Genomic DNA, 19,804 nt, shown 5'->3' on the forward strand with positions numbered 1-19,804 from the left:
CATGTGATCATTTCTTTCCACGGAACACGCATTTTCCTTTTGCAAAATTTAATGGAAATCAGGCAGTTTACGTGTAAAGTAAAAAATGTCTTTTCCTGCAAAAAAACAAACATCTCTGTATATCAAATAAAAAAATGTATTATTCTCAGCTATCTTTCTAGAATTCAGCAGAAGGATAATAAATGGAAACCCATTTTGAGTAGCTTTAATAATGCTGCAAACATACGAATAGAGATAATAAACACACAAACAAGGCTTTTGAACAACAGTGAAGTTATTTAATTACCAAAATGAGATTAATTCAATAGTCTGTTGCTGATATCAAAGAATTAATAAAGGATTAACAAGTGCAGTCATTATTCACAATTTATGGATTATAACTAATGCACACAATTTGTGAGCTTCATCAATACAACTCCATCCAAGGCCTTTCATTCATTTTGAATGAAAATCAATACAGCCCTGATAAAAGGAAAAAAGGTGAACACATCTGATGAATGAAGGGTGATACACAGCAACATGTTGCTTTACAATAAAATGGCTTTCTGAAAGTTGGCATGGAATTAGTTTCAACTGAAAAGAGTGTAAACAAGAGTTGAATATAAACCAAATATGGACATATTGTCGGACAGCCCTCACTGCTTACAGACTTTACACATAATATCTTCCTTGAAAAAACATGCACACACAAAAAAACAACAACAACAGTGAATGTGGTGTATCATTAGTATTTTCTCTTACACACATAATAGAGACACATTCACAAAACACAGGCTGATAGCTTTAAAACTGGAAAGTCAAACATCACTTATCATTTGTCACGTTACTGTAGCTAACATGAGTACTATAATTACAGTATTTCTTGTTCAGCACCTTTCATTACGGTCTCATTTCACTATGAGAGAACAACCTTCTAAGACTATTGAATGATTCACTGTGATCTACAGTAATAAGTAATTGTATTAGATTGCTGCTTAATGATTGTTGTTAGCGTTACATCATAATACTATGATCTCACAATAAACAAGGAGCAAACATCATCAAGAGTCAAACACAACTTGTCTGACCTTGATTAGCCAAATACAAAAACTGAAATTCCTCAGAACGTAAGTAAACATCTATCTGTAAGTTAACACTGTTTATATTTCAAGTTATAAAGTTCATATCTTTCTCCAGGGAGAAATCAAAAGTGCTAAGTGGTTTATCTGAAGAATCAAGTAATACTTACTGAATAAGAGCTTAAGCTTGCTCAACTGTCACAGATAATACATGCAATCGCTGAAGCATTATTACATCCGTGTTACATCACAATTAGTGCAGAAACAATCATGTTAAGATTATGTTTCTTAGGTACAACCATTCATGCTTGGAGTCATGCTTACATCACTTATTGGTTAAGTTACGCTTGTATTTTTACTTTGTTAAATTAACATCATCCATGAATACTTGAAAAAAATGTTAAAACATACTACAAAAATCTAAAAAAAAAAACAAAAAGATGCAATATCACACCTTCACACTGACAGGTTAAGGCATCAGAGAGTTAACATTAAAATGAATTTTGCAACAAATCCAAATTGACGTGTTTCACGAACTGCAGTCTTCAACATCAAATTCTCTCTCTGCCGGATTCATTATCCACGCAGAAACAATCCAATTGATAAAAAAAACTGGTATCCTGTTATCCTCTATGATAAACTCTGCTTCTCTTCCTGCACTGGGAGGTGGATCGGTGTAAATTAGACCATTTGAGGTCTGGACCGGAAGACCGACTGGCAGTAGCTGCTTTCACTTTCTTCCTCTTTCTTCTCCACACATTCATAGCTTCAAAAGACCACTGCTGTAAAAAAAAATGCAGCTTTCCATCAAATAATCCTCATGCCTTGCTCTTGGATTTGGCTTTGGCCATGGCTATACGCTCAGACACGGATTTCACAGGTACTCCTTTGCGGGTCACTTTGACATGAACAAACAGTGTAGAAGGGGACAGACTGGAGCCGTCTGCCTTCAGTAAATGAACGTGTCGATATCCTGCAAAGAAAGATGAAGCACGTTAGGAACAGAAACCACAGGAAGCACTTATTGTCTGATACGACAAACAAGGTGAGATCTCAGTGAGCACCTGTTCGTAGGCTTGTGAACGGTATCGTGAACTGCCCCACAAAGTCATTGTTGGCTGTGCGGTCGTGATCCACCACCAAAAACCGCACCAGGGCCAGCTCGGGGACCTGCAGCTGGAAGCTCAGAGTGCAGTCCCACCGAGGATTAAAGCCTGTAGGGGGCGCACAAGAGCTGTAAACAGACCAGCCTAAGCAAACTAGTCATGGTGATGAACAGAAAAAGCTCTGACAAAAATATACTAAAGCCCTGTGTCGCTTAATGCACAACAACACAGGATAAGCATGCTTAAAGTATTAATATGAATTTAGGGTTGAGCTTCATTGTTGATGCAAAGGCAGATTTACCATTGTTGTCAATCCGGTGGGTTTTGTTTTTCGCATTATCGATAGCCACCCCATGAATTTCCACCCACACCTGTGGGTCCACAATGGAGGTAACCTGTTCCGTGTTGATTTTTGGCAGCTGCTGCGCAGATATGATCTGAAAAATCCAGCAAAATCAGTCAGGTTTTCCATTCACAGATCAAAAAACATTGAACCTCATCTATCAGGAAAAAAATTAATGGGTAGGAATGTCATGAAGGGAAAGGGTGGATTGATATAAAGCATGAAGCTACTGACTCGTATCGTCAGCTGGGTGGGGACATGACCCGGACCTCCTCCCGTGTTCTCTGGGTTGAAGTTGGACGTGGGGCTGCACAGGAAGCTCGGTTTGAGGACGTATCCACAGCGTCCGTTGGGGAAGAAGCGACCCTGGTTCAAGTCCATCTGCTCCCCAGGCGTCTGGAAGTTCAGAGCCACTGCACAACACAGAGAGCGGTGTCAATAACACAACAGGCTCGCCAGTGGAAAACATCTCGGCATCAGTCCATACCGAATTACATCAAATGAATCGTTGAAAGCGGAGACTTCAATGAGTTTGGGTACAACAGCGATTTTCAGAAAATTTTCATTACAACATTCAGTTTTTCATCTTCAAATGAATAGTCTTGATTTGCTGCCTTCAGACCAATAACGCAGCGTCTAATCTGGAGTGCTCACCCATCTGGCAGCCGCCGTTCCACATTTCCTGGGGATCATAGTTGGATGACTGGAGACGTTGGCCAGAAGGGTAGATCCGGCTCAGCTGTCTGCTGTTGTGTCTCACAAAAAGATTTCCTGCAAGTGAAAAGGAGAAAGCTACATACCGTCATACACTGGAGGATGATTATATTTTATGCGGAATCATCTTCAAGTAGAGCTATTTCCCTCTGTCACGACAAGCAGCAATCATTTCCGCCGCTGTACCTGAGTCCTTGATGAGTCGGAGGGCCTCATTTTCCGAGAAAGAGGACATTTCATTCGTAGGTTTTTCGGAATCATTTTCAAATCCACGAAAGGGGACGCTTCTACAGTACACCACCAGGTCTGCTAACTCAGGGCTCACTTTAATGGACACCTGTAAAGCACAAAGGTGAACGCTGACAAAACTGGTCCGTTATTTAAAAAGCTTACTTTCACAGATCTTTAAAGATTTAACTCTTCATAAACTGACCTTGGTTGGATCCTTCTTGGGTGTGTTTTTACTGCTGCTTGCAAATTCATCTTCGGAGCTTGAAGAGAAGCTACCGCTGCTTTCATTCTTGCCAAGCTGGCTCAGGTGCGGAATCAGCTTCTTGCCTTTAATCAGGATACGCCCCTTCAGTTCCTGCATACACGAGCCATCGGAAAGAATTACGTAACTAGAAAACCAGCCAGCTAGAGGTTTTTGACACAATGGATGCAAACTGTGCCTGTCGTACCTCTGGAGAAGGCAGATCCTGCTGGGGTTGGCTACTCAGGGGTTTTGTGAGAAGTTTGCTGCCCAGGATGGTGCGGAGGTGTTTGGCCATGACGGCCTGCTGCTCAACAGAACAGTGGTTCTCCAAGGACAGGATTAGAGGGAATGGAGATGCCTGTGGGGAGAAACACGTCACCTAATACCAGTGAAGAAGACAACAGTGATACTACACCACATCAAAACAAACAACACAAGGTTGAAAGTATGTAGGGAGAACAAAAGACAATGAGAGAAATGAATGAGGTCAGACAGCTGGATTTGTTTATTGACAGCAGCTCATTTACTTTCATTATTAACTAGACAGAACACAGAGAGTATCAACATGCTAAGGTGGCTTAGTTTCCTCATTCAGTGAACCTAATGAAATCATATGACAGTTTTACGCTCATAATAAACGACATGAAGGCTTAACCTAGTACAGTATTATATAATCATGTTGGTTTCATTCTTAGTTTGATTACTACTCAAGAATTAATTCAATTAAGGTGACTCTGGATCCAGATCATCATCAGAATTTAAGAGATTGATAAATTTTGTATAATCCTGCTGGTAATCCAACCAATGAACTAGAAAACCAACCCAAGAACCAACCAACCAGATATAAGTGTTCCAAACATTACTTCCTTTTGCAGAGGCCTTAAGTGTTGTCCTAGCTGAGGATTACATCAAGGTGGTCTTACCTTAAAGGCATACTGGGCAATGGTTTCAATGACCTCCTTGAACGGTATCTTGGAGGTGAGAGTGTGTCCGTGGTAGATGACAGGTTCACCTTTATCTCCATCCCAGCAGTCCAGCTCCACACAGCGACAGCCCTGATTCAGAGCCCTGGTGGTTTAAAAGCCTTACTTAAATCCTCCACCACAGGGAGATTGTACAAAAAAAACCTCATGAACAGCTTTAAGCAGGTTCTGTTGGGTGACTTTGGCAAGTCCTCGTCCGACTACCTGATGTACGGCTCGGTGCTGCTGGCACTCGTAACTTGGTCCTTGGTCAGGTAAGTGTTGTGTGACGTGGAGATGAAGTAGTGACACAGCGGGCGGCTCATGTCCTGGTAGACTCCAATGTGGTTTGGGTCGACCACGTCATTCTCCTGGGACAGCATGTACATGGTGAAACCATTCTGGGTCATTAACTGGTTCTTCTGAGCTACAATAAAAGCAAAGGTTTCCATGGAATTGATTATCTTTGAGTGGATTTAAAGGGTTTAAACATGATAAAAGAGAGAAAGCTCAAACTAGATCCCATGACTGTGTGGCAGAGGATTTCACCAGTGGTTCGAGTCATTTTCATACGTCATGGCTAAATAACTATTTTGCCAGTCCTGGTTTCTTGACTTTAATGATTGCCTTTAGGACCCACCCCATTCGTTGAGCTCATATGTGAGTATGAGGCTCTGGGCGTGTTTCAACGACGCGTCTTCACCCTGGTCGCCGAGGAAGTCGCGCAGCTCGGCGGTGGCGAGAACGCAGCCGCTGCTGGAATAGTGTCTGAACACGGCGTCCAGCTCAGGCCGTCGAAGCAGCTCCCTGCAGAACTCCTCGATCTCCGTGTGATCCAGCCGATTATCGCCAGATCGGTCACACCTCTGAGAGACGGGGGTAAGGACAAGTTTAAAAAAACAGCCAAACACACCCTGAGAAAACAATTCAAACAATGCAATGCTTTTATTTTTGGGAGTGTTTCAAATTCCTCAAGGGCAAAGTGTCTCCACTCAAGCCGGCTGTGCAAACTGACATTAAAAACATCTCCGAGGGGTGTCGGTGTTTTAAATTGCAACGGGAGGAAACATAAAAAGCGGCGATTCAGCTGCAGTAGAGAGCTGAGGGATCGAAGCGAGCAGTAATCCCTCACAATAAAGAAATAACTGGCTCTTGATTTGTTGTGGGAGGAGATAAAAATGTGCTTGAGGGCCGGTGGTTTCCTTCCCACAGGTCCGGTAAATGAGCTCCAGTGTGTCAAAGAGTGAAGTCATACCAAATCCACCTACTGAATATAAGATAGGATGTTTTACAGGTGCTTAGAAACCCACATAACGATGGCCCTGACCTTGAATAGAGAGCGGGCATAATGCTCACTCAGATCAATGTTGATCATCTGAAGGAGCCGTTTGACCTCGTCGTAGCTCATCTTGCCATCTTTGTTCTCGTCCGCTCGTCTCAGGTAGCGCCGGATCCAGGTTTGAAGGGTTAAGGAAGAAAACGGCATAAAGCAAAAACACTAGAGTTTGGATTTAAAACCCTTAGTCTCAACTGGATTATGCCTACTTTCCTTCAGGACCCACCCAAGATTTAGCTCATGTGCTAATACACCATGAGGAGATCGTTTTACACTCAATGGAGCTCTGAAAACCACATCAAGAACCTTGAAATGGCCTTGAAATAACCTTAAAATGTTTATTTGGTGCATCTATCAGGGTTGGACAGGTGAAAGAGGGATGCCTTCAGGTGTTATTCAGGTGGATAATGCTATCTTATGCTGCAGGGAGTTTTCCTGCTGTGCTACAAACGGAAAAGAAGACTGAAGAACGAGAACCTCAAGAGCTGGTAAAGGGTTGAGTCTCAGATGATAAATTGATGAACAACCTTTTTTCCAGTCAGCTATGAAAGCTGTTTCCATCCGGGCTTAACGGACTAATGACAGCCAGGAGGTATCATTACAAGCTGAGAAGTAATTAGCATCAGTGAAGAGACGAGAGGAGATGAGAGAGACGGTGATGATGATGATGATGATGATAATATTGAAAATGTCCTCCCTGTTTTTATGTAGGAGAGAACAAAAACCTGCAAATATGAGTTAATCGCAGTCCAGCAGCAAAAACTACACGGTCCTAAGGGATTATAAAGTTTAGTCAACATCTTTCTAAAATATTTTCAGCAAAAAATGAAAATTACAAATATAATTTATGGCAGTGCGACGGAATGAATTAGTCTCAGCACGGTGTATCTAATAAACCGGCAACACTGCTGTGTTAGCACCAAATTAACACCAAATTAAAATTAAAAATCTTCAAAATTAGAATAAAAGTATGAAAAACCAATTAAAAGATATATCTCTTCCATCTGTCCTGATTAATAAAATTAATTTAAATACATTTGTTGAAAAAAAACCCTCAAATGAATGTGATACTCATAAACCTGAATGTAGCACAGTAGGCAAGCCTCAAGATAGCACAAAAAAGATCATAAAAGATGATTTCTATGTTCACAAAACCAAGAACACACTAGAACTAAACAAGCAAAATCTTGATATCACACACGACCGGTCACCTATAATAATATTACCCACTGGTTTTAAGGGCTTGTAATCACCAGCGACAGCCAGACTATATTTAGACTGGGTTTTGCACACTAGCGGTGCTGCCTCAGCGACACTATATTTACTCTATTAGACATTGGCAGGATATTGATCCAGTTTTTCCTTCTGGGTCATGGTGGACACATGTTCCTTTAGCGTGCGGAGCCCCCGCACCCAGGACCGAGCTTCCTCCTCACAGGGGCACACCAGGTCCAGGCTCTTCCTGCCTCCTTTGAAGACCACCGTGAAGCACTGGGTCTCCTGCACCGACCCGGAGAAACGCTTCAGCGACTCGGACTGGCAGCCTTCACGGATGCACTCCACCTCTGTCACTGCGACTGAGAAAAGAATACGTTCAAAGTCGTTATGGAGGCAAAGCATCCAGAACATAGCGAAGCCGCTAGAGGTCAAAGATCACGTGTTTCAGGGATCCATAATCCCAACAAGCTACTGCAAAATATAACACACACTCTACAGGTCTCTCAAGGGTTAGGGTTATTATAAAAACAATAAACACAGTCGTGGTACCAGCACTGACCATGATAATTCTAACATGTACATTATTGTCTGCACTATAAGGCGCACCCAAAAGATTTTAATTTTCCCAAAAACCGACAGTGCCCCTTAAAATCCAGCGCACCTTATATATGAAAAAAGTTTTAGAATAGGCCATTCATTGAAGGTGTGTCTTATAGTCCAGTGCGCCTTATAGTGCAGATAATACTATAGATGTGGAGGTAGCATGTTTGATGATAGCATAGCTCAAAGTTATGTTCACCAACCAACATGGATCAAGTTCACGCCCTCAGAGTCTGCAGCCAACAGCAATGCTATGAGCTAAATGCTAACATCAGCACGCCAATGCTTTAGCTTTTAGCTCATAGCGCTGATTTTATAATAACACAGCTGTTCGACACATTATCATGAACAATGACATGCTGATGTTTATTCCTCACAGAATAAAGATGAACCAATTTCTGACTGGATTTTTGTCATTAGAAATTAATTTCATGTAAAATTTATACATTTTTTTTCACTTGCCTGACAGCTACAGAAAACTTAGAGCTTTTCTTCTTCTGCTAAATAATTCTTTTTCATATTTTTCTCTTTCTTTGGGGAGACAAGGGTAAAATAGGTCAAGGTTTACGACTTTATGTGATCTGTTTATCTTGTATTTTCAGAGCTGGGGTGACAAGAAGAAGCCAACTCCTGATCTTGATCCTTCAACAACAACAACAGCAGCAGGAACTTACTGTTTAGTGATCGCTAGGTCGGCTAATAAACACTGTCTGCTTTGACAATGGCCTCATTCTTTTACTGGAGGCCATAAAACCTCTGCCTCTGAATTACTCCACATTCCTCCTTTGCAGTTCTCTCAGACACACGGTAGAAGTGGCATGCATGTGTGGTTTAGAGAGGAGCAGCAGTGTTAAGCGTTACATAACAAGCCAAGCTCTTTCAAGCAGAAAACAAATCACTGAGCTGCAGGCATCAGATCACAATGGAGCTGGACGAGATGCCTGGAGCTTTGGAAAGACTGACCAATCCAAGGCTGGATTCACAGAATCGAATAAAGACATCATCGTCAGCTCAGATGCTGCAATATCGGACCTCAAACTGCTTGTCGCCATCATTGTAAATCTTAAACGGTGTAACTTGACCGCTCTGCGCCTATTTCTGGCGGGGCTGCGAGCACAATCAAGACTGTCTTTGCCGGCGACCGACGGGCCCACCCACCTGCGTGTTCTGTAAGACCAACATGGGCGAACACACACAGAGCAGAGGTGGGAGGGCTAAAGGTCAGCCAATGAGGTAGAGAAGAAAAGGGCGAGAGAGCTGGAGTTCATGCGTGTCCAGCTGACACCTTCACACCTTTAGTGAAGCAGTAAATTTCCATTCCAGGAGAAGTTTCTACAAACAAAACTGAAATGTATAGAAAGTTCAGGATTCAATAAAAGCTCCGCATGTTGACTTTTTCCACAGTCAATTCTCAGGTTTGTTTAAATATTCAGTAATATGGGTGGAAAATCTTTCTGAGGACGATGGATGGATGTTAAACTTCTGCCCCGGAGTTTTATCCTTTAAAAGAACAAAACAATTCTCATTTACTTTGACAAAGCAGCAGGTAAACAACTCGTAATGTAAATCTTGGGGGATTAATCTTTGTTTTCTTTACCTTGTAAATCACCTCCTGGTGTTTTTATCGTCATAAGACAAATGGCGGACTGAGATTTGAAGGCGTAGTACTTTATAGTTCGCTTCAGTTGACTGCTGTTGGAGTAAAATGTGTTTCAGCCCCACCTGACGCTGCAGGACATCGAATATTTCCCCACTCTTGGCAGGAAATAAGTTTCCTTTGCTAAACGCTGGATCACCTTGGATGTTTTTATCCAATATTCAATCTCAGACCCGCTTTGGTGCACAATCGACAATGACCCTATTAAAAACCAACAGGAGATGGACATTTAAAGGGCCAGTCCACAAAGATTCACTTCATTTTAAATGCATGATTATCATTTAAATCATGATTTAGGTTTCATTTTGGCTTCTGAAACAAAACCAGCAATCAAACAAGTCCAAAATAACCCTAAATCCTGGATCCTGCATTGACCGTTTGTGAGAACCGGTGTCACAGGTGAAGTCTTCTGCCCTGGACTTCAGCAGGCGGCTCCTGTTCACACGTCAGGTGTCAGTTTCAGGAATAAGTCTCCTAGTCTCGCTAAACAAACAAGCAGCCCCCTTCAAAAAGTCAAAGCTGAGAAGAAGGAACAAGACTGATCCGAGATAAAACAACCTAACAATAAGATGACGCACATCCCAGTCTGAAGGCCTGCTGATCCGTCTCCACATCGCTCCGAGGCGGAGCTCCTTCCTCGTCTGACTGAGGTTTCCTTTCCTTTGCTTGAGAACGTTCACTCTAGAACTCCTTTTCCTCCGTAACCCTCCTTACTTCTAACAACTTCTTTTTTCTCTGCTTTTTCTTTGCCACCCTGATTCAACACTCACAAGTCTGCTGGGCTTTGCCTTTGCGGGAGCTCTTGGTGGTCTCACACCAAACGGTCAACCCGTCCTCCAGGAGACGCAGGTTTCGGATCTTCTTCCACCTGGAAGAGCGGACCTTCGTCATGTTGGAGCCCTGCATCATCACGCGTATGTCCTCATTGTCCAATCCTGCAGCACACACACACACACACACACACACACACACACACACACACATAAACACACTCAAAATATAGCATTCGTTTTTAAATGTCAGATAAATGTTGAGTCAGTTCAACAAAGATTGAGTGTTGAAAATTTCACAGGAAAATACAAATAGATAAAACAAATTTCCTTCGGCTTGTCCCGTTAGCGGTCACCACAGCTTTTCATCCTTTTAGATGAAAACTAGTATTTGTTTGGCAAAGTTTTTTTTGCTGGATGCCCTTCCGGCCACAAATTCTGCATTTATCCTCTAGAGCTCCGTTCCCCAACTTAATAAAAATAGATAAAAAACGTCTGAAAAACACTGAAGAGTGTTTTGGCTTAGGAAGATGCAGTTCTACATGTATGGAAGTTATTTTGCAGTTCATGTGGTAACAACTATGCTTGCGGCTCTAATCTTAACTCTTTTTTTCATTGCGCCGACTTCAGGTCTTGACCGGAGGTTTAACATATTATAAGTTCTCTTTATAAATTAGTTACATAAATAATCGATAATCAATTTTTGACACATCACAATAAAACATATCTATCAGGTATTTCAAGCTTTGAAGGTATTTGGTCATTAACCAAAGTTTTTTTATAAATTTTTAACCACAGATAATATAATCCATCCACTAATCCATCCGGTTCCGCAGACTGACTGAATTACTTTGTTATCTTGAACTGAAAATGTGTCAAAAATATCATAAAGTTGAATCATTATCTCGGCCCTGCGTCATAAAAACAGGAGAGTTCCCTTTTGGAGTTCTCTGGTTTTATAAAACGTTATTTGGTTCTGGTTGGGTTACAAACTGAGAGGGGGAGTGATGGATTTGTGATCCCTAGATCAGAATGTTTTCATCTTTTTTAAGAGCTCAGCTGTATTTTATCTGATTCCTGCAGCAGCTACACAGCCTCTTGTGTTTCTCAAGCCGACCTCACAATTAGCTGTGTACATCATAAACCCAAGCTTGTGTTTTGTATACAGATCCTGGAAGAAATTAAAATAAGTCGATATGGGTGTAGCAACAGCTAACAAGGCCGAAGAGCGATTTTGATGTTTTTCTGTTTTCTTCCAGTCTAGACTCTCTACTGAAAGGAAGCTTCTTAATCTCAGGAATGAACGAGAGAAATCAAACGAGAGGAGGAGAATCAGTCAGGATAATTTACAGACTTATTCCTCACTAGGGGGAATAGCAGGTCAAAAGTAAAGCAGAAGATTCAGTGTGGAAACTTTCACTGTGCTCGCTGGCAGTAATGTTGCTCTTCCAAGCTATGGAAATGTAATCAAGAGGAGAAAACAAGTGCAGAGCCCCGGAACAGATTATTATTTGTTGTGAGCACTGAAAGGATCAGGGAATGTTACAGGAGAACATAAAGGGCGGATCGGGAAGCCTGAGGGATGCATGAGCTGGAAACACAATGAAGCTCGAGGCAGAGACATGACAGGAAGTTTAAAAGATGCAACTACGAACTGTTTGCATAGGTCTTCTCAAAAATAAGTTTTATTCCACATTACCAAGTCAAATGTTTGTACTACAAATACAATACAGGCTACAGAAAAGCTCCCACCACTTTAAAATGATGAAGAAAGTGGTGGTTTATCGATTAAAACGTCAAATGGTCGTTTTAAGAACAGCAAATGAGAAATTAAAAGTGTCAACAAATTGTTAGTTGCGGCTCTATTTTTAGGTTCTAAGTGACTTTGGAGTGCAGGTTGGAGCTGAATCGACCTGCAGAGCGCTTAAACAGCCGTTTCTGTGATTCATCCTCAAAAAAATCAAACGTGACTCACGCAGCGCTCAGAGTGGACACTTTTATATGAGTCAGATGTGAAAATACACTCGATTTAATTAACTTTTAAGTGAATAATTTTGGCAGTTCCATCTATTGTGATCATGTAGGGTGTGTTTTTATTACTATTTTTATTGTTATTCAAATTTCGAACAGGACTGAATTAGCTGTTTCATTTTTACCTCATTATTTTACTACATTTAGGTCCCTTGCCTTTCCCTTTAGACATTAAACTCATTTTAAGTTCTGCCTGAAGCAAATTTATGTTTGTGCAAAAAAACAAAAACATTTTGCAATCATCTCTTACTCGCCAAACCAAATGAGAAAAATGGGTTTTGAAAGTAAATGAAGTGGCTGCGGATGATAAACTATAATTAAGACATAATTGACTTACAGCTATGGCAGCCCGGTTGGGTAAACCTCTATTGTACTCGTCATCCAACTGCAGATATATTTAATGTGCATGCATCAAACGGGTAGAACAGGAAAATATCAGTGGCCTCCAGGGAACTTTTCACCTGCCACCTGTAACAACACTTTTATTCCAACTGAACCTTAGGAACGGCATAGTCGCAACATAAAACTGGAATTTAAAGGAACGTAAAAATTAACAGATCCAAAGTTGCGTAAACAAATGGATGCAAACATTTTTTTCCTCCTTGGGTTGAGCTGTGCCTTATTGTAAAGGGATGAATGGGATTTCTCACGGAGCTCTTTTCTCTTACGGGACTGAAAGTCCAAACAAACCTCTTTTCAAATGACTCTTCATGGCTGAGTCTCCTCTGCTTACCCTTAAAGATTTGTCCAGACACAGTTGGCATACTCTCTCTTTGCTTTTAATCACAGGCCTCATACTGTCAGTGCCAAATGGCTGAGTCCCCTCGGAGGGCCCCTAGAGCTCCCTCCCCCCTCGCTAGGAACAAACCGGAGTGGTGGATTCTTCCCCATGGACGCTGAACACAAAGAACGCCCCCCCCCCCTCCAACCAGCCCTCCATCCATAACAAGCCTGTTTTTTCCAAGCTGTTGCCACATGTGAGGCATTCCCACAGGCGGGGCACATGGAACTGATTAACTCCGGGGTCACCGACCACGCTAACCTGTCCAATAAATGCTTCCATCTCTTTGCACCGCTTCAGATTTTATTGCCTCACCGGCCTTCATCGCAAACTTGCTTGACTGCCTGCGCCATTTTTAATATCTCACCACGACGGGACGAGTGAGAACAAGCCTGCAACTGTTTACGATGCTCGTCCGAATTTCGATGCTCTGCAGGCTCTGAAAAGCCCATTCAAACAGTACAAATGGAGGGGACGGCCATGATTCTTCAGGCGACGGGACTGAATCGCTTCTTGTCGTCTCCCACTGAAAATCTGGCTGACATCCACTTCATCAGACGGTCAAAAGCCCCGCATGCCGACTGGCTAGCAACCGTACCGACTGTTTTTTTTCTGAGACAAGAATTTTAAGAGAGACGGGAAACAAGAATAACAGAAGATTTATCAGAGCTGGAGCGTCAGAATAATTAACAGGAGTCTATAATCGAGATGGCTGCTCTGTGAGACAGGAAGTACAGCAATGTTGTGAGCTAAGTGCTGCTAACAGAATGCTAACACTCCAATGGGTGACCTTTAACATTCACCATTGTTAGCACAACAACATGCTACGATTAACCTGAAGGTGGCGCTAGTGAACGTTAGCTTAGCTGACAGCGATCCATCTCTGCACAGCTGACGATGAATGATAATGTTAGCATGCTGACGTCTAATAGCTCTGAGATTAAAAAGCATGCTAGCATGCTAACTTTTGCTAATTAGCATGAACACAAGTGGTCGATGAGGTCGTTATTTGCACGTGTACAGAAATCCCTCGCGCATTCGCGCATCAACGCTCCAGACCTCACCTCATTGTGGATTTTTAGTCGGACGTCACGTGATCCTGTACTCGCATTCTATTGGCTGACGGCATTCCGGAAGTGCGCTGCGTTCTGTGAGTCTCGGACTTCCATGAGACACAAAAGTGCTTTAAACAGTCGATCAGAGTGTGGGAAAAGGTCATACAGAGAGAAGGTGGTTTAATATCAGTATGGGGAGGGGTCGTAAACGTTTAAATTACCATAAATAATAAGATAAATAGTTTGTCGCTCTATCGCAGAATTTGTTAATCGCGTGTGGTTCCTGGAAAGCATTAACCGCGAGGAACGAGGGCGCACTGTATTTTGGTATTAAGTAAATAAATACGACACAGATTATTTTTATTTCATGCCTGTCCCCCATGTCTTTGGAGACATGAGGTTTGTTCCATTAGCACGAACACGAGAACTTTTATCAATTCATTCCATCCTATTAGAAATGAGGAATATGTCACTGCTTGCATGTGGATTGATGGAAAATGACCAAAATAACAGAGATAAAAGTTGACCAATATGACTGTATGTTTTGGTCAAAGTCAAATAAATTCTCTGAGGGCGTTCCACAGATATCATGCTTGCAAAAAAAATGGGAAAGAAGGACGACCGGAGCATAATCCCTCCTGCTGTGGTCATCCAGATGGTGAGGCATGTAAAAAAATAAAAGAAAAAAAGATTGGTGGTGAGAAAACAATAAATATTGAAATGAGGATCATCTTCCTTGAGGCTTTTATTGACACTGTGAGCAGCTGTGGTGTGTTCAAGCTGAGCGGAGGGTCAGGAAGGAAACAACTATATCAGCTGGTCCTCTTCACCCACATAGCAACTCCTGGATCACAGGTCACATTTCTCCCAGCGTAACAACACCAGAATCCGACACTCGCCCGACTGAAGACAAGTCCGGGTGTTGCTGATGCGAGGTGCAATTCCACAATCACTGTTAACACAAGTCAGCCAGCAAGGAAGAAATAAAGTCTGTCTGAGGAGAAGGTTGTCGAAATATGAATTAACTGTTTTAGGTTTGCAAATTTTGACTCAAGAGGTCTAGAAAAGACAGAATTAATAATTGTACAAACAAGTCTCGTCAGTGATTCATGTGCATAGATGCAGATCTGAGGTTCTTTTAATCTGGTGTCACTTCCTCTTTGTTTGTCGACAGATTTGCGGCTGAATGCGTCAAAATGAGAACAGAAACTGCAGGATTTGTATTTTTCTCCTCTCCATGACACTTTTCCTTTTGAGATAACGATGTAAAAAAAAAAAAAAAAAGATATGTAGAAGAATGAGCCCACAGCTGGGCTGTACATGTAGATAAAGGTGACAAATTACAGAATTTCTTTCTGGAATTTACCATATTGTGCAAAAGGGAATGCACAATATGCTGTGTTTGCATCAATCACAAAAACACTGCATTTAAAAATTTGGTCCTCAAACAGGAACATTGACTCATCGTGCATCCTTTGCAACAACACACTTCATCCGTTTATGATGATTAAATGTAGTTTTAATTTATATAAAAAAGGGAAGAAAAAGTTTGAAAGCATACATAAACACATAAATGTTATTTATGTGTTTCATATGTGATGTTAAATGAATTTTTGGCCTCTTGTCTGCTCCGTAACACAGAAATGAGGGTACACATGTCAGAATAAGAAAAATAAATCTTGCATCTTCATTCTGAAGATAATTTATAAACGAGAATTTACAGTCAGCACTGATATATTCAGGTCTCTGGAGCAAACCTACGAACTCCAGACCAAAGCCATAAAATCCGCCTGAACCTGAGAAGCCTCTTGCTGTCCCTGAGCTCCAACAACCCAAACAGTCTCTGTGAAATCTAACCCAGGAGCCTCTCTGGTGATGTCATGAGCTCGAATATAATAATATGTGTTATCTTAAACAAACAAACCTCAGTCTCCAAGGTTTCCGTTTAATCTGCGAGCCAGGCTTATAGAGAGTGAACGAACGAGAAGTCTTTATGTCACAAACCCTCTGACCTCAATCATGATTCCACTTTATTACAAAACTATGTGTTAATTCCCCTTTGATTTAGGAATCAATACAAGGTAGGTTAAAAAAAATCTTGATTGGTTTACAATCTCCTGCCGTGGGGAGGGAGTCAGGTGGAGCGATGTGGGCTCACTCCATTCGATTCATTACTGGACGGTCACATATCTCATTAAAAGGTTGCGTAATGCAGCGATAGAGTTTCATAACTCAAACAGAAGCAATGCTCAAACAATGGATTGCATAGTGGTAATAATTTCAACATGGTCCAAACAACCGTCTGGATTTGCATGTGCACACACGCACTGCTGAAATAAACACAATAAATCAGGACGTTTTTGTTCAGTAAATAAACGATTGAAGCAGAATTTTCATCATCTGGATGCCAAAATAAAGTCTGGTGACATAAGAGAGGAATTACCAATCAGAAGGATATTTTAGATTTTCAAGAGATTTGTTTTTCTGCTTTCTCAGGGAATAAAACGCAGACTGCATTTTACTGTGGAGTTACGTGAACAGCTTTTGATTCACAATCACCTTTAACAGGTTATTTCTATGCTCAACTTAAATGTGAAAAGCTGCAGGACGGCTGTAAGAATGTTTTACGTATATAGAGCATAAATATAGGCCAAACAGCACCGGTGTGGTGGAGCGTTCCAGACATGCAGCGTCAGAGACCCTGACAGGTGCTCTGTGGCAGGTGTCTATTTTGGGTCGAGGCGTGACCTCTGGTGTGCAGCATGTGTTCCGGGCTGAGGGAGAGTGGGCTGAGATGGACACGGGAATCTGAATCATGCCAGTGGGTTACAAAAAGGTTCCCAGCAACCACATGATCTTTTTCAACTACACCCAAACCCCACCCCCATGCATCATTAAAACTGTCAGGGATTTCTCATCTATTTATAACCCCCAAAAAATGAAATATTAAATAGCCTTCTCGTAATATTTTCTGTCATGAATCTACTTTTTAACTTGGGTTAAATCTGGGTTGACAGTAATGAGAGTTCTATCAAAGTAATAGTCGTTAGAAGAGAAACTTCTTGTTATTTGTGATCATCGGCAGCATTTAAGAATGATCACAGCCATTGAGATGATTACACAAACTAACACAAACTAAACAGCATGTCGTGACAAAAGATTTCATGTCACCTCTAATTTACTTCACCCCAACTAAAGATTGAGTGTCACACACTTATATTATTAACTCATCAGGGTGTTTAGATTTGAATCTCAGGCTGGGGCAGACCGGTATCTCCTGACGCGACAGGTGAGATCTTAAAAGTTTTTGAAGTTTCCTTACCGAGCTTCCTGCACGGGTTCACCGTCTTCCTCTCCTCTCTGACACCGGCGGCCGGTGACTTCCCACTTCCTAACATGACTGTAACTTTTTTTTAAAACAGCCGTGAGGACGGCTTCAGGATAAAACGTTAATACTGGAGGCTTGCTTTACTCTGTCCGGTCCCCCTCCACGCCGAGATTTGAGTTGGTCAACAAAGGCCTCGATTAGAGCGATAGAGAGAGAGAGACAGCCGTCTCCACATGCAGGAGTCCCCTCCCTTCCCGGCGCGCCTCTCCATGTCTGCGCGTAACGCGACTCCAAACAAGACGCACGCTTTACGCACCTGCGCTCCTCCTCCTCAAACCGGCCACAAAAGAATAGAAGCAGAAATGATCCTCGAAACTTCTCAGCTTTTACAGTCCTCTGAGCAAATCCTACCGGAGACTTATATTACAATGAAAGGTGACCATTCCTGCGTCCTTATATGTATTTTATATGTTCTTAAATCTCTGCGCTCCAACATGGAAAAACTTAAAACAGTGCGATAAAAGCCTGTATGTATAGGGAACTGGCCAGAAAACACATGAAGTGGTTCAAGTAGGTTGATGAAAATAATAGCGACAGTTTTAATGTTTACTTCTTATTTTTAAGAAGTAAACAATCTACGAAACGTTCCATGCTATCTTTTAGTAGCACCTGCTCAACTAACTATTCAAAAACTGAAAATGATAGTTACAACGTTTGAGAACATATTTTTGAAATTTGGTTGACTATGATAAATGTATCACACGTTTTAACCAAGTTTAAAACATGCATATACAGTATGTATGGATGATTAGTTGGGTAAGTACTGTATGAGTACTGATTGATAGCTTACTTTCGCTTTTTCACTTCAGTATCTTCTTGCTCAAATTGATATTAAAACTGTTTGTATGAAATCTGAAGGGAAATGGAACATTTTTACGATCTAAAATTTGTGGGGAAGGACAAACCATAGAGGAAACACGTTGGGACACGTTCCACCTTCAGTTTCTATCAATCCGTTAGAAACCAGCGCCCCCTGGTGGACATTTACGCAAACAGCAGCCATCTCAACAACAATCATCCTGTTCAAATTCATCTTCAACAAGCTCCAGCTGTTAAGTGAGGCTCTGAATTATGATGCGTTGTATGAAAGAGATAACACATAATCTACATTTAGTTATGAGGGAATGAGGAAGTAACCCACAGCAGTAGAACATTAGCTCAGACTCTCACAGTGTTTCATAATAAAGTTATATCAGGGAGCAGAAATGACCAGACGAGGGTTTTGAAACTGGTGTTGTCACAAAAGAGCATAAAATGTAATGTTATCTGTTCCACAGCCAACTGCTGTATCAGATAAACTAGCAGGTTTGGTGGGAGGTGGGTGGGTGGAAGGCACTTATATATTTCTTTCTCATTCATTTAGCGCTGTTGGTATATCCTGTAGCAGCATGTCTCTCTGTCACACTCTTGCAAAACCCCAGATTATGACTTGCTTCACGAAAATCTAAAAAATCACCCCCTCCTGTGTTGAACGATATCAGTAAATTGTCTAAATTTACACTTCACAGCCACGGGCAGGCCTGTAACACTTCCCATCTTTCATCTTCTCTCACATTGCAGCAGCGACCATGTTAGACAGGGTGAGAGATTAAGTGATGCCTACTAATCCTCACAAGCTGTGATCTATGCAGGAACAGCTTTGGTTCCGTTACTGCACCGCTCCTTGATTTGACAATACAAGAACCCTTGGTATGATTTTTCAATCTCCATGGTCATTAGGTTTTGGATTAACTGGAACATCTCAGCTCTTCCTCACAGGATTCCCAGCTCAGCTTATTTGCCAGAGCTGAAACTCTGCCTGCTTCTATTAGTAGAAACAGTGGGCCTGTGTTGTTTGTAGCCATTGGACTCCCAGTCTTCACCAGCAGCGTGAGGAGACACCAGTCATCCACCATAAGAGGTCACCGACTGCCTCACACATTTCCCCCATGATATAACAGAATCAAAAATGCTTTGTGGAAGCTGCAAACTGTCTTTATTTGTTGCAATGAAACATTAAAAGTCCAAGCATTGACTCTTTCAATTAGAAGAAGTGGGACAGACGCGGCTCCTTTATAAATACAGTTAGAATAAAAACAAACAGCAATCACACAGAAGGCAAATCAAACATGAAATGCAAAGGTTATTAAACTAGCAAAGGCTGTCATATATTGAAACAATAATTCAGTAAAATATTTTTTTTTACATAAAATCCTAGCAGATATAAATAAAGATAAATATCTTACATGTCAGCAGGTTGTTAGTTTAGCGTGTAAAACTCAAACTGCAGCTGATTAGCAGGAATTAAACCAGTTGTGCCTGGCAAGATGA

The 19,804-nt window shown here is 41.5% G+C and overlaps 1 protein-coding gene across 1 annotated transcript; it reads right to left on the reverse strand.

Moving 5' to 3' along the window:
* Positions 1-227: 227 nt before the first annotated feature.
* On the reverse strand, positions 228-17,671 carry LOC137610060 (1-phosphatidylinositol 4,5-bisphosphate phosphodiesterase delta-3-A-like). The gene is made up of 15 exons (XM_068337486.1): positions 17,429-17,671; positions 10,240-10,404; positions 7,343-7,571; positions 5,986-6,115; positions 5,299-5,524; positions 4,884-5,085; positions 4,620-4,764; positions 3,902-4,054; positions 3,655-3,807; positions 3,408-3,558; positions 3,162-3,278; positions 2,742-2,920; positions 2,466-2,601; positions 2,123-2,272; positions 228-2,031 (listed from the first exon to the last, which is right to left on the reverse strand). The coding sequence occupies exons 1-15, from the start codon at positions 17,502-17,504 to the stop codon at positions 1,877-1,879; spliced, it is 2,367 nt and encodes a 788-aa protein (XP_068193587.1). The 5' UTR covers positions 17,505-17,671; the 3' UTR covers positions 228-1,876.
* Between the last annotated feature and the right edge of the window lie 2,133 nt (positions 17,672-19,804).

The sequence above is a fragment of the Antennarius striatus genome, chromosome 16 (assembly GCF_040054535.1).
Source record: "Antennarius striatus isolate MH-2024 chromosome 16, ASM4005453v1, whole genome shotgun sequence".
NCBI lineage: Eukaryota > Metazoa > Chordata > Actinopteri > Lophiiformes > Antennariidae > Antennarius > Antennarius striatus.

Excerpts from the sequence above, each read along its gene's own strand:
- LOC137610060 (XM_068337486.1), bottom strand. The coding sequence starts at position 17,504 with ATGTTAGGAAGTGGGAAGTCACCGGCCGCCGGTGTCAGAGAGGAGAGG. Across the intron at positions 5,086-5,298 it reads ATATGAGCTCAACGAATGGG|CTCAGAAGAACCAGTTAATG; the intron begins GTGGGTCCTAAA and ends CTTTTATTGTAG. Across the intron at positions 3,559-3,654 it reads CCAAGAAGGATCCAACCAAG|GTGTCCATTAAAGTGAGCCC; the intron begins GTCAGTTTATGA and ends TGTGCTTTACAG.